Source organism: Leptosomus discolor, chromosome 1, assembly GCF_034619465.1.
Source record: "Leptosomus discolor isolate bLepDis1 chromosome 1, bLepDis1.hap2, whole genome shotgun sequence".
NCBI classification, from domain to species: Eukaryota; Metazoa; Chordata; class Aves; order Leptosomiformes; family Leptosomidae; genus Leptosomus; species Leptosomus discolor.
This window is the reverse complement of record NC_141391.1, coordinates 77,779,065-77,794,380: the sequence shown is the minus strand read 5'-3', so window position 1 is coordinate 77,794,380 and position 15,316 is coordinate 77,779,065. Positions and strand designations below refer to the sequence as shown.

The 15,316-nt window shown below is 40.0% G+C and overlaps 1 protein-coding gene across 1 annotated transcript in view; it reads left to right on the top strand.

Moving 5' to 3' along the window:
* The first annotated feature begins 236 nt into the window (after positions 1 to 236).
* The window catches only part of PRKX (protein kinase cAMP-dependent X-linked catalytic subunit), a 57,326-nt gene continuing 42,246 nt past the window's right edge, over positions 237 to 15,316 (top strand). Inside the window, exon 1 of the mRNA XM_086477828.1 lies at positions 237 to 423. Coding sequence (XP_086333954.1) covers positions 237 to 423 — 187 coding nt within the window. The remainder of the gene's footprint in view (positions 424 to 15,316) is intronic.

Here is a 15,316-nt window from a genome sequence, read left to right as displayed (position 1 = left end):
GCGGCGGTCCCTGCTGCGAGTGGCGGGCGGCGCGGCGGCTGGCCGCGATGCTGAAGGGTTCCGCGCCCCCTCAGAGGCGGCAGCGGGAACGGGCTCCAGCGCCGGGGAGCAGCCACCCCGCCTGCTGAAGATTGAAACTTTGCGTCCCCGCCGCTCCCTCTCCTCCCCCTTCCCTTCGCCGGCCCGGCTCGCCCTTCTCCATGCGCTGAGCGGCCGCGGGGCGCCTGCTCGGCCCCATGGAAGCCTTCAGCGCCGCCAAGGCCAAAATGGGGGCGAAGAGCGGCGGCGAGGCGGCGGTAGCGGCGGGGCTGGCCGCGCCTCAGCCCTCCGCGCCGGCCCCTAGCCCCGCCGGTCCCGGCTCTCCCGCCGCGCCCGAGCCCGCCGCCTACAAGCTGGAGGACCTGGAGACCCTGGCCACTGTGGGTGAGTGCGGGAAGGGGTGAGGCGGCGGGACCGGGGAGGAACAAAGGAGCTGCCCAGGTGCCTGCCTGCGGCCGTGCCCGGCGGGAGGAGGGCAGGCAGCGCTCCCGCCTCCTCCCGCCGGGCGCAGCCCCCGGAGGTACCCTGACGGCCGTCTGCCCCCTTCCCTTTCCGGGCGCCTTCTCTTTTTTTTGGGCGCCCCCCGCTTCTTCCGCTCCTTTCTTTCCCCCGCCGCGCCCCGGACCCGCGGCCGCTGGGTGTTGTGGGCCCGTTCCGAGGCGGCGGGGTTGGACCGTCGGCTGTTTAACGGCCGGCAGGTGCCTTTGGGGGCGATTCCCCCCCCCCCACACACACACACACACCCGCGGCGCTGGAGAGGGGGGCCGCCGGCGGTGGCTGTGCGCGGCTCGGGGAGAGGCGCCGCAGCCCGGGTGTCGTTTGGGAGCCGCGCTGGGAGCGTGCGGGAGGCTGTCGGCATTGTCTGTCCCTAGCGCGGTGGTGCGGGAGGGCTGAGGAGCCCCGGTGCTGCCGGTGCCCTTGGCTCTGCGTGCGGGAGTCTGTCGGCATTGTCTGTCCCTAGCGCGGTGGTGCGGGAGGGCTGAGGAGCCCCGGTGCTGCCGGTGCCCTTGGCTCTGCCTGCGGGACCCTGGCGCGGTCTGCGGCTGAACGAGCCCCTGACCGGGTTCGGCCTGTCGGTGAGGCGGGGGCAGTCACTGATGAAGCCGAAAGAACCTGATTTGTCTGGTTTAACTTCATTTACCTGCATCGTGCTAAAAAATTCATCGTTTAAACGTAGTTGTCGAGCCAAGCAAAGAGACCAAGCAGGTTGACTGAGTACAGCCAAGAGTATTTCGAAACCTCAACACGCTGTTGCCCTGAATATTGATGCAAAGACGCTTTGCGTGTGTAGAATTTTGGTAGGAGGCGAGGCTGCATCTCGCATCTACCACATTTACTTAAATCCGCCTGTAATCAGCGGCATTGCAGAGTAAATGCACGTGTTCAATAAATTGGCATTTCAGACATCAGCGATGACGTTCATTGTGTTCGTATCCCCTATATCTGTCTGTGCACACTGCTTGGACGTACGTACATATAGTTATATATGGCTTTGCACCTGCTTTGAAGGCTTGTATGTTCAACTATATGGAAGGTTTTGGTTTTTTTTTTTTTATTTTATAGGACTGTGAAAATGATTTTGAATAGATTTATTCCAGTAAGTGCTCTAAATCTTAATTGCCCCTAAGCACCCTTCAGCCAAAGAGGTGTAATTTGAACTCTTCGTTAGTGAAGTTGATGGTGTTAATAGGTCTTTAGAAATGGATCTGGGAAGGCCTGAGAATGTTGGTTTTGGTGAAGACCACGTTATCCTCTCTCAAAGCACGTTGTTTTTTGAGACAATTTTTCCAATTTGAAATGTGAACCGGCGTTTTATTGAGAAATTAATTGAGATTGTTAAGAGGCTGCTTGAAAGGTTTGTGATGGGTTTTTTTTCCCAGCAGAAGTGGTTGATCTTGTTTGTAACATCATGACTAGTTGCTGTGGGTACAGTTGTCATCACAGAGGATTACGACGTCAAGTGATGCATAGGCTGCAGAAAAATAGTAATTTTTAAAGAAGGCATAATAGTCATGGAAATGTTTCTGATGCCAATAAAGAAATGTGGAAGTAGTCCTGGTGTCAGTGTTAAACAGCATATCTTTTTAGTGTGTTATTTAAGGTCCTCCTTAGAGGTTAAGGAAGAGGAAAGTTGTGATTCCACAAGGTATATATAGAGAGAGAAAAAGTGAGACTGCTTGATATGAAGACACAGAGAAGGGAATAAAGTGTAAAAGGAGCAGATAGCTGCCTATCAGGGCACCAACAGGATACTTAAACAACAGTCTCCCTCCTTTCTCTGTCTTCCCCAGCTTGTTTATTTTTTTACTTTTATTCTTTTCTCAAATACCTCTATATGCGAAGATGACCATTATTTGCGTCTCTTATGAACCATGGCATTGGTTGTTTTGTAGGGAGGAGGAAGACGAAACACAAAACTTGAAGAGTATAAAAATGTGCACAGGTAAATACATAAGGCCTTACCTTATCAAAGAAGCTGAGCTGGCTTATTCTAAGTTGGTTTTAAAATTAGTTTATGACATGCCTATGCGCCTCAATAGAAGGCTGTGAGGAGGGAAGGGCTCTGGCTCCTGACCAGGAAGCTATTGCAGCCACCTCAAAGTGATACTGAAACTCAACGCATTTGTACCTGCCTCTGAGTGGCAGAGTTTATAACAGATGCGGCGCCTTGCTGATGTGTCTGTAGTCCATCTGCGAGCTGAGCCAGTGGCTCTGCCTGAGGTTGGGCTGCTCTGGACACACCTGCTAACGTGCTACATTGCATTCCTGACTTAAATGGGCTGCAAGTTTAATCAGTCCAGAATACTATGTGGTTGTGTAGTTTAGCTTGAAAAGCTCATTTTTGCTTGGCTTAAACCTTTTTTAATTAACTTAGTTAAGTACAGTTTAGGTTTACATCAGATGTACTGGAAGACTATATCTACACTTTTTTTTCGGCGGTGGTTTAAGTCAATATTACCCTATCCTCCATCTTGATCTGCCTGCACAAATAGATGAAATTAATGTATTGTCATCAATTTCACTACAGCAATTTAGAGTCGTGTGCAGCTTGATTGCTGTGATAAGAATAGCTGTTTTCTTTCTGCTGATATTCTCGAAAGCCATGTGCTCTGGCTGAGACGTTTGAAGATGTTTGTGGAGGGGGACACCTGGGACAGGAAGTTCTGCTATCTTCTCTACTAGAATCACTGTTGCTTGTAGACATACCCAGGCTTAGAAACAGTACAGCCTTGGAAACTATCAACTTGAGATCAAGTGTTAAAATAGGGAGTTGAGCTCCATGCTCTTACACCTGTTTGTGAGGTAATATTTAAGGTAACAAAATGACGTTGGTTTCTGTGAGATTATGGTCACCCCTGACTTCAGGCACCTGCTCTCGGAGGATGGAATAAAGTTCATGTAAAAATTTAAAAAAAAGTAATAGGAAGCAGTACCTGCTTTGAATATAATAATTACTGATTTAAATAACCTTTGTAGTCTAAGAGGATTAAAATCTCTTGTTAACCCGACCACCATAATGTAGACTGGATTGGGTATGTTCTTAGTTGGAAACTGCCTGGTTTAGCAAAGAGCGCACTGTGAGGGAAGAAAGAGCAAAAGGAGAGAACAGTTTAACGTAATGATTGGGAGGGCATTTATCTCCTCCAAACATCCCCGGAGTCAGCCTGTGTTCCGGTGTTTGTGGGCCATTTGGTAAAAGGCATTGGGAGACGAGAGTACAGGTATGCTTTTGGAGGAAGCACTCTAATATTTAGTCAATAAAGTGAATTTACAGGTTTGGGGAGGGCACAGGAGTGGGATACATACTGGTTTCTGATACGAAGAGAGGTTGAAGAGGAAGAGTATTTCTTTGAGGGTACTTCAAAGCTGCATCTTCAACCCCTCAGGAACCTTTGAGGTGTATGTTTTTTTAACTAGTCCTCTTCTATGAAAGATGAGTGCTCTTGCTCTGGAGCTATTAAAGGTGCTTGGATGCCTACTTCTAGTTTTGAATTATTTTTCCTTTCAAAGGAGGTCAAAATACGAATGTTTGCTCAGCACGCTCAGAAACTGCTGCTCAGGCCAGGCTGAAATACTATGTGAATCTCAGTTGAATTTGTGTACTCGGCTGTTCCGAGACTGAGGTAGTTCTGTGCTGCAGAGAAGCAAAAATTAATATGCCATGACCAATGTGTTCCTTGAAACTTCGCTGCTGAAAGTTCATGGCCCACCTGTGCTTATCTGAACCCATTTCAAAGTTTTTTTAGGTCTGATCGGTAGAAGAAAGAGGCTATGAACACCACTGGCATAGTTTCTGAATCATCCTTGGTTTTGATGAGAATTTAACAGGAACAGCCTTCCTATTCCAGTAGCCAGAGGGGCTGCAGTTGGACACTTGACATGTATCCTGAAATGTAGATGTTAAATTTTTAATTATGCCGTAGCAAAGGAGAATAATAGGTACAGGAAAACTAGGATGTGTTTCTTTGCTTTTGGGTAGGTGAAATTGGGAGAACAAACGTTATGTTCCTAAATTAAATGTATGGTAATAGGGAAGGGGAAGGAAGAGAACTCTAGGAGGAGAAAGATGACAAACTTATTCTTGCCCTCTCTCCTGTGAGATCTGTTTCCTGCCCATTTTTCAAAGTGCAGTGAATTCCACAGCAGGCTTTATACATGTAAATTGAGTTTTGTAAATCTATTCAATTGATTGAAATATTTTAATAATAGTACTTTCATTTGAAAACATTCTTTTAAACAACTGTTCCCATGAAGTGCTTTACACTAAACAAATGCAGAATAAAAATTGGGCAAACCAGTATTTTAATTCTTATGAGCATGGGAAAATTTTAAAAAGCACATGGGAAAAGTGAGGTGCAACGCATTTTTAAATATGTAATTTCACTGTGTTCGCGCACAAAATGTGCTAGCCAAATATATTTCAAATGGCGTTACATCGGCAGGACAGTAGGTACAAAACTGTAGTCTAATGCTCTAAGAAGGAATCTGCTCCTGTTTAGGACATCACAGTGCTATTTTCCCTGTGTATAAGTGAAAAATTCTGTGCCAGAATAGCGAAGTTCTTTACTAGTGAGGAACACTGGTGGCTTTTTTTTTTTTTTAAGGGGCTTAAAATAGTTCTGTTTCTTACCAAGTGTTATTTTTAGTTTCACTACTGAGGTCCTCACCTATTTAAAAATATTATGGTCTAAGGGATGTGTGAGCATTTTTTTCCTTTTTTGTCACCTTTTCTTGATACTGAAATGATAAATAACAATCTATGGTTTTACTTGGCAATGTCTGTAAATACCACAAGTTTTGAGAGTAAACACGGTCTGAATGTTGTGACTGTGGTGGTGACCTGAATTCGCCATTACACTTGTACGTCTTTGAGACTTTAGTCATAAAGCTAAACGACTTGGATTTTGTTTTCACTCACTGTCTGTGGAATGTCTTTCTTGCTTCATTTTTGCCTCCCACAAGATCATACTTGTCCTAAAATAAAACCTTAGTATTGTTATAGCTGATGCTCTGGAGAGAAAATGACCAGGTGTGACTCAGCTTTCCTCTCTTGCTTTTCCTGTTAGCCACTGCTGAGGTGAATTTCAGTAGCATAATGTTTATTGTGGAGTAGGCAGCAACAGGTCCTTTCCCATAAGGTTCTTGTCTTCATTAGGCTGGAAAAAATGGATTGAAACAAATATTCTCTTTCATCTTTCATAAAGGTCAGAAAAGTGAGAGTATATGGAAGAAGTCTGAACATGTGAAAACTGAAAGTTCACATTTCTTCTTTTCTATCTTCAGTGTTTAAAAATCAGGGTTGAGGTAAATGGCTAGTGTTTGCCCGTTGTCTGTTTCTTTTGCCTTAATCTTATTCAGATATCTAACTGATTGTGGAAAGAAATTCAGAACTCTTTCTCAGATGTGAAATTGATAGTATGGGCTTTGACACTCAAATGTACTTCTTGAAGATGAGTAATTTGTTAAGTCCCGTAAATAGCTCAGAGGTGTCCAAAAGCACCTGTTGCAATGCAAATAATCAAATAATCAGGAGCCCAACTAGTGCTAATATTTCAGAAATAAGAAGCGTGGAAAACTCCTCTCCCACAAAATCAAAAGCATCTAACGCCACACCTTCCCTCTGCCAAGTTTATGCTTAAATAAAACTGATATTCCAGGTGAAGATACCGTTGATAAATTCTTCTGTTAAAAGTGTTGTGTGTTAGCCCAAACTGAAAAAGGTAGAAGAGAAATAGATTTTAATTTTTTTTTTTTTTTCTTTCCCCTTCTTCAAAGGGAGGAAATATGAACGTAAAGTACGGGTGGTTGACAGCATGTAGGCTCTTAGGGCTTGACTCACTTTTTCTATGTTGAGGTTCCTGAGTTTGCATGTCTGGACTGTTTGTAGTGGACAGGGAGAGCAGCCTTTTGGAGATGGGTATCTGGGTATTTTGGCTTTTACATCATGAAAACTTAGGGAAACAAATCCCAAAATAAAGTGCATTTAATCCTGGTTTGGTCCACTTTAAGGGTGATACGCAGTATGTAAATAACAGAAGAGAGAAAAGGGTGGTGGAGTTTATGTACCACTTTTGTTTGTTATGAAAGGCATAGATATGTATACAGCAACAAAGTGAATCTTTGTGAGGTAAAAGATGGGAACTTTTGTGTTTATCTTGCAAGGGCTTGTCTAGGCATAAGCTGTTCTTAACAGATTAGTTGAAGTTAAACAATACAATTCCCTTACTCGTGGTATTTATCAGTGAAAAACATCTTCAGCATTAGCTTGTACTACTCAGAGTAGTTGTAACACGGTGTCTTTACTCGGGAAAGCATCCTTCCATTCCTACACAGGTTTAGAGGGTTTTTTTATCAGCTTCAGAGATGTTGGTAAGTAAAATGTGTGTTAGTGTGGACCTGGGATATTCAGGTGATAGGGAAGAGCAATTCTCAAAATGAGACTATTTGTTTTTTCCTACAGGAAGACTATCTCAAAGGAATGAACAAGAGTGTCCTTTTTCTTTAAAAAAAAAAAAAAAAAAAAAATGTTGGGGGAAGGTGTATGATAACATTCTTTTAACCACTGCTTGCACTTCACATTAGAGCAGTGGTTCAGTTTTTATTTGAAATACATACTGCTTTAATTATTATTCCTTTTTAATACTGAAGGTGGATCAGAGATTTCCCTTAGTACAGCCTCTTCTTTACTACAGATTTCTCTTAGTAAAGAAGAGGCTGTACTAAGGGAAATCTATAGTAAAGAAGAGGCTGTACTATAGAGACTGTAAATTTAGAGTGCTGAGGAAATTCCCCTGGGAGACAGGTGAGTAAATTGTGAAAGTAGTTAACAAAACACATTGTCTTTGGAAAGTGAGTGAAATGTTACAGAATGAGAGAATATTCAAAAAACGCTTATGTCAGTGTCATTATTGTATTTCAGGGCATAATTGTACTCTTGCTTTGTTAATTTTGGTAAATGAAGTGTTCACATTTTTGCCCTTTGTTTTATGTTTACCTTTTTATTTTGGCTAAATCATATTTCAATGATATTGAAATAATTTCAGTTCTGATGGTAAGACTGTAAGTTGGCAAATTAAAAGACTTCTTTCTTGAGTGGTTTCAGGGGACAGTGTTTGAAAAGATGCTACCTCTGAAGCAGTGAGTGATGTTTGTTTTCTTCTAAAGTTTTAGAGGGACAGAGTATAAAATAGATACAGTGCTTCTGTGGGCAGTTTTGCCCTGAACCCATTGATAAAGTAAAAAAAAAAAAAAATTCTGAGAATAATACAGATTTATCATTTTGGAAGGCTTCTTTAAACTGGAAGAAAACATCTTGTTCTACTCCGAAGAACATTCTGAAAATATTAAAATAGCAATCTCATTATGAGGATTAACTTAAGCATTTGTTTTTACCCAGTGTAAGTGCCACAGTCTTACTTGAACTCTAAATTTTGTGGGTTTACAATTCAATTTAAGCAACTTAGCTCTTCTAAGTAAATACCTGAGCTCTTTCACCAAGCAGGGAAAATAGTGTTGAAACTGTAAGTCCTAGCATACTAGAAGTATTCAGGCTGTGCTCTTCTGAACATATCTACGTTGTAGAACATGCAGTTACAGTTTTCCTTTTTAGACGTATTGAAACTATTTTCACTTAATTTCACTACAACTCCTAGTTGCATTACTAAAGTGCTTGTGGGTTAGTGAAATAAGCTTGCCTGAGCTGCTGTAATGCTCATGCTGAAGGATTTGTATTGCTATCTATACCTATTTTAAGGTAGTTGGAGGTTGTTTGCATTGCAGAGTTGCTCTTCGAGTGTGTGGACGCTCAAATTTTCTTTTGGTGAGTTCTGACAGCTGCCCTATCCAGTCTTAAATTGTGATGATCAGTCTCATTTGTTAATGAAAACTTTCCACTCGGCTGCCCTCTGTCTTCTGCCCTCTTTCTTCACTCCCGCCCCAGTTGATAGCTGGTCTATTAATTGGTTGACAATAAGTTTTGTGTGGAAGTGTTGTCATTTTTCTCCAGGGAATCAGTTGGTCTGGTTTGATACGCTTCATCTCAGACAAATTGCTAGTGTGGTTCATTTATTTGTTTATTTATAACTGAAACACGTTAAAATTAATGAAGGAAGCATCATTTCCATGTGACTAAACTGCATGGTATAACATATTTCTGTGTAGTACCAGTGGCGATGGGTTGTTAGACTTGTCTATTGGATTGATCTGGTCAGTGGAACCATTCCCAAAGTCTTGCTTTGACCCTCAAGTCTATTGAGGGACCAGAGAAGTCCAGCTCAGTTTGACCTACCTTATACTTAAGTAAATCTGAACTGTACCCCTCAGGCAATTTGAATATTTTGTGAAGTATCTGGATTTCAAGTCTTGTGACTATTTATTTGTTGGGAAGTGTTTGTTTAATACCAAAGTAAAAGTATATTGGTTAAATGGTTTTACTTGGTTTGCAATGTGTTTCATAGCCGTTATGCCCACAGGTTGTGGTATCTAAAACGGACTAATTTTTATGTGAAATCTTCTTTGCTCTTGTTTGTTTTCTGGATATTCAGCTTGAATATCACCTATAGCTTTCTCTATTATAGATTCTTATATATATATGCACATATATATTTAAATTTGTATAAACTCATAAAACATACGTTATACAATTCTACAGCTTGGTATAGGAAGAGAGAGAATAGGGAAAAGTCATCTGCTTGTTCTCTGTCAGCATATATAGGATTTCTTAATGGGCTGTTAGTTCTTTGTGCAAACTACTCATACCGTGTGTACAGCATGTAGCATTTTTTTTGCTTGGGTTTTTTGTTGGGTTTTTTTGTTTGTTTGTTTTTTTTACCTAGGATATTTTTACTTCCTTGAAGAATTGATTCTGAGCTAATTTTTCATGAAAGGTCACATATCTAGTATTTGATAATTTGATTCAACCATGCAATTTGCAAGAATTCAAGTGTAATGATTTATGGTTTGTATTTATTGGAGTACTTGGGAGAGGCAACTCGGGGCAGAAGAGCTATATAGTATAAACTATTATTGGCAGTTGCAACCAGTGACTTAAACGTGCATTTGTTCTTTGTGTCTATACTTGACATTGTCTTGTACATACTTTCAAAAAGCACTAAAGCTATCAATGCAATACGTTATTTTGCCTGGGAAAAAGTAGCTATATGAACTCTTACATTGTCTAATACAAGAGGAAAATATGTGGAGCAGTGAAGGTTTATGTTGTTTTTTTTCTTTTAATTCGTCTTTTTTTACATGATTCTTACATAGAAGGTAATGGTTTGTTATCAAAATTATATGAAGTGACCATTTAGGGTGCCCACTATGCAGTAATCAAGTTTTGGTATGGTTCTTAATTAAAATATAGCTTCTTACACAGCATTTATGGCATTTGCTTAAGTGTTGTTCTGTTTATATTGAGGAATATGGGAACTTTGAGCAATCTGAAATATTTATGTTAATGACACTGCCATTATTGTTGAAGGTGCAGGGACCTCTCTGGATTCAAGCAAAATGCCTAGCTAGTATTGCTTTTTATGCCTCTCTGGTAGCGCTCCAGTCAGTAAATTAAACGCTCCAAAATTGTTTAGGCAGGTGTTAAGAGAGCTATCCCTCCATAGGCTATTCAGAAAACAGGCTAAACTGGGTGTAAGATTTTTACTTTGCTGATCTACTAATTAGGATGCACTGTAATAGCTATATGGATGGCAAATGTAACAAACAAGAGGCTGGGAGCTGAGTGTGTTTATGTAAGACTTCTGGGTGCTATAATAGCAGACTCCTCTAGCCACCTGCCCCAAAACTGATGACAGCCTTCTAACCTCAGACCTCTTCCCCCCCAGCGTGATATTGGCTTCTTACAGCTCCTTGGGTGCAGGAGGTGGTAGCCTTGTACAGTTTTAATTTGCGTAGCCTGCCAAAAATAGCTTCACAGGACGCATTGTAAAGTTTTAGTTTGTTTTCAGGAGGATTAGTGGGTGACTCCTTGTCTATCCCTGGAGAACAAACAATGAGGACAGATGCTAGCCAGCCTGTTTCTAAACTGGGATTCTTGTCCCCTCTTTCATCAAAATGTTTCAGGTTGCATGTCGGTATGCTAAATTTCTGTTCTGAGGCCGCTAGAATCTCCCTGACTTCTGTGACTTTCAAAGGCCTGTGAAGACTTCGGCGATCCGTCTTTATTTAACCCACCCAGTTGTCACGCTAGGAAGTGATGGATGTAGAGGTTTATGCTGAACCAACAACATTGTTCTTCCTGCTTTTTTTAGTGACCGACACAGTTCAATCCACTTGAAATAAATTCACATTAACAACCATATATGTAGAAATTGCTCATTCATTAATATCTTTGGAAATAATGTCATTTGGGATATAATAACTTTTTAGAAATATTTCTAAAAAGTTTCCCAGTATTACAACTTAATTCAAATTGTTCTGTTTGAAAGCTTTCTGCATCTCTTAGTAATTTCACAATGAGTAGCAGTGATTCCTTGAATCTGTTAATGGAAACTTTTCCTTGATTAAAGTTGGTTTTGTTCCTTTTGTTTTTCCTGCTAGAAAAGGCAACTGGGAAGAAGCTGTGAGAAAGACAATGTGTCCTACCAGGCAGAACCATTAGAAGGAAAACAAAGTAACTGAGAAGAGATTCGGAAGGAAACTGAAAAAAAAGAACTAACACCAAAGTTAATGCAAAATATTTTAAAAGACATATAAATATATTTCTACTGGGGGAAAAAAAAAAAAGAGTGGGTTTTTAAAGTTAATTTTTTGGATTTCAGTTGTATATGTTTCATCCTTCCTTAGTTGGAAAGTAGAAACTAATTAGGGCATATCCGTTCCTGATGCTGTGAAGCCTAGGAGAGCTGTCACTTAAAAGTGTTTAATAAAATAATCTATATCCTTTGTTCTAAAAGTCTAAGTGAAGAGAGTTTCTGGAATTATCTCAACTCTTTTTGTCTGCAACACTTATTGTAAGTGAGAAGATTTATTTTGGTGGCAGTGGAGATGGGTTAGGCAAGAGTATAGCCTTGCTCTCTTGATTTGGGGTAATTCTGGGAAAACAATGCACTGGAAATTTGTGGTAGGACAATTTGAGTGGATCATGTGGTGGATCATGTGCATGTTGTAAAATAACAGTATTAGACATCAGAAATGTAAAGGGTATTTTAGAATTATGCCCCCCCCCCCAAAAAAAAAAAAAGTGCAGCATGATTTAATTTTGTGAGCACAAGTTGAGCATAAGATGTGACCATGGTGTAATTCAATATTCAACCTGACTGACATCAGAGACGGATTGAGAAATAGAATCTCAAAATCCTGTTTAGCAAGGGTTTTTTTAATATTCTTCTAACATGAAATGTGTATGAATTGTACTATACTGTGGGTGTTGTTACTTATCAGTGAATCCTTTATCTGTTGAGAAGAGCTTGTGATACCTGCTAATAGTAAATAGATGTGAAATGGGAAATGTAGAAGACAACTGGCTTTGTGGCTAATTAGCCAATCTCTCAGCGATCTTTTTTTTTTTTCTGACAGGTCTGCAGGTAAACCCATCTAATTTTAAAGCAGGAGTTGGTTGCATAGTTATTGATTTCCTAGCTTAGAGTATGCCTGTTTCACATCTCTTTTAAGAGTTTCTTAGGAGTGTATCTTGGTACTAAAAGCCTGCAATATAAATAATTTTGTCTTTCAACCTTGATCTTAAGCTTTGACACTATGTATTTGGAGACAAGGGTTCACACCTCTGTTAATTTTAGATATTCTTTTTGAATTTGACTGACTTTTTTTTGCGTGGTTGCTGTTTGTATTTTAATAAAGAGGGTTCCCAGTGAAATGCAGACTACCAAAGTGGATGAATAGTCAGAGAAGGCTGGCAGGCAGTAATGGAGATGAATGCATAGGTGAGGCTATACCTTTGGTTCAGAGCAGAATGTTGGAATTATTACTAAAAAATTGTGTTGGAAAAAGAGAGGAGGATAAGGGGACTTAATGCTGTTTTGAGACACTCTTCTATTTTGTTGAGGCAGGTTTGTGTTCCCTCAATACTGTTTCTTTTGGGAGCAAAACAAGTAGAGCAGAGTCAAAGTCTGGCTAGGAGCATGGTTGGGTATTCTGAATGGTAGTATGTGAAGAAATAAGTGTTACTAGTGCTTGATTTGGTAGGTGTAGCTGAACTTGTAGTTGCTGCTAGTTAATACTGAGTGTGCGATGTCAGCAACTCTATGTTATTGCTTCATCTGGAAACAAGCCAGCTATGGATTCAGTGATATCTTGAAGTTGGATGCTCTTGTGTGAAACATTGCCAGTTTATCTGCTGTAATAAAATATGTTGAGAAACCTCTCTCTAATTTTCACGTGTTCTGGCATTTAAAATATTTGTAGGAGAAAAAAATTCTCTTGCTGGCAGTTGGATGTAACAGCTAGGGAGAGATTTAGAACTCGATACTTCCAGACTAGGTGAGATTTCTAGCCTAATGGGCTTTCATTTTTGATAGAGAAGTTAGGAGCTGCATTGTTTGAGAATAGACACAACTTTGTTGCTTGGCCTCCCTTGGTTCTCTGAAATAAGATTCCTGAAATAAAATTAAACAATGATTGTAGTAACAGGAAAAAAAAAAAAAACAACCCTAGAAATGTGATGATGCTTGGGGGAGGGGGAGAGCAGAGTGGAGGAAAAAAGCCGTACTGTTTGATCACTTTGCTTTGGAGATCCTTCCATAGCACAGTTGGTTTAGTTTTATAAGCAAGGCAATCGCCCTTTTTTGTTTTTTTGGTGCAAACTATTGAATAATTTACCATAAAGTACAGTCATCTCTGAAGAGTTTTGCATGTCGTACACAGAGCTCATTTTAAAGACTGAGGAGCTCTGTAAATTTGACTTGACTAAAAAGGGACAGTACAGTGAAAACAGGTACTTAGGGACTCTACATTGATGGTACTTAACTTGTGTACTGGCAAATCCTATTAAAGATAACATTTAATTTTTATGTCAAGTAAGATGTTTGTATTAGTCACTGGCACAGCTTTCTTCTGGTACCTCCCGAGCAGGTGTATTTTGGATACTGCAATGCTAGTATATCCTCTTCCATCAGTGACGTAGGAGGACCTCTTATATATGAAATAATAATTTCATCAGTCTCTGCCTTGTCTTCTGAGACTCTTACTTGTTCCTAGGAAACGTGCAAGCATCTGAAACTGCGGTTCATTTCATAGAACAGTAAATATCTAATATGCCTAGTAATTTTTCTTGTTTGACACTTTTCATCTCTCTTCAGGGCAGACACATACCTTTTGCCTTTGCTGCTGAAAACTTAACATGTTTCAACTTCTGTAAAAATTCTTAATGGATGATAAACTGTTAACCATCAGATACCAGTAACTTTCAGTTACAACTGATTTTGAGTTATGTATGAATTGATGACCTGGCCCAGGTAGGTTGGTTTTATGTTCATTTCTGATCCTTATATCTGGCCCTGCTGTCTGATTTTAGCAAATTTGTGCTTGTGCACTATTTCTTTAAGAGTAAGTCCTGCATTGTAAATTATATTGAAATACTTATTCTTCAAAATGATTAATTTAAAATACATTTCTCTCAAAAGGTGTATTACATTAATTATAATATTGAGTGAACCCCTTAGTAAGCAATGATGGTACAATTTTGGAGAAACATCATCTACAAGGGCATGTCAAGTACTCTTGGCAAGTGAACTACAGCTCATGAATTCAAGTAGCTGTAATTTAATCTATCCTATCAAGGTAGTGTTGGGTTTGCTATTCATTGCTCTCTACTGTGGACTGTGATCCTGATTTTAAATACATGAGACTAGGTTCCATAATTAATTCTGAAAGTTTACGGGAGAGGGTAGAAGTGAGAAGCAACTATGTCAGTAAACAACAAAATAAATTAACCTGTGGTTGGGTGAATGTGTGTGCGTGTATATAAATGTATCTATGTGTATGGGTGTATGTTGCTAAGAAATTTTATGTATGATGAATACATACATAGGGTAGCAGAGTGAAATAACTGAAAATTAAAAAAAAAGATTGATTCTTATGAAAAAAGATAACTTGGTTTTATTTTCAAGATTTCAATATTAGTGATTAACTGCTTTCAGTGACTGGAAAGTGAGAACCCTGGGAATATAGAAAGGGCTCTGTATGGCTGACTAGCTTGTAACTGTAGCTGTGACATGATGGACTAGAAATTCTGTTCCTATTAGTAAGGTCTACTAGTAGTCTTCGCTATTATTACTACTATATAATATACTTGATACTCTTTGTGACCGTACAGAGCATTATGAGTTAAGATCCAGGACATAACTCCTCATGGCTTGTGGAACAGAGCAATTGATAAATCTTTGTTTAGTGCTGAGAATTGGTTTCCATGCAGTGTTCTAAATATCCTATATGTAAAAGTTAAACTCTTGTATCTAGAGTGGAGGTTTGTGAGAAAGGATGTAACCAGGTAACACTAATCACAGATAGATAGGTTTTAGATCTCAAGGGTCTGATCTCTTGATGCTTTTGGTTGTCACAGGTAATGGGGAGGGTTTTATTGTTTTTGTTTTGTTTTCTTGTTAAAGTTTTGTATTCCATTTGAGGCATTCTTCAGATTAGCCAGTCCAATTAGGATAGAGGCTGTCCATGTGTATTGAGTCAGCGTATTGTCCAAACAGTTGTCCTGAAATGCAGTTTTTATCATCTCAGTTGACTTTTCCTGTGTACACATTGTAAGTGATTTGCCACTGTACTACCTTGAGGTTAGCTGCCCTCAGGTTAGTGA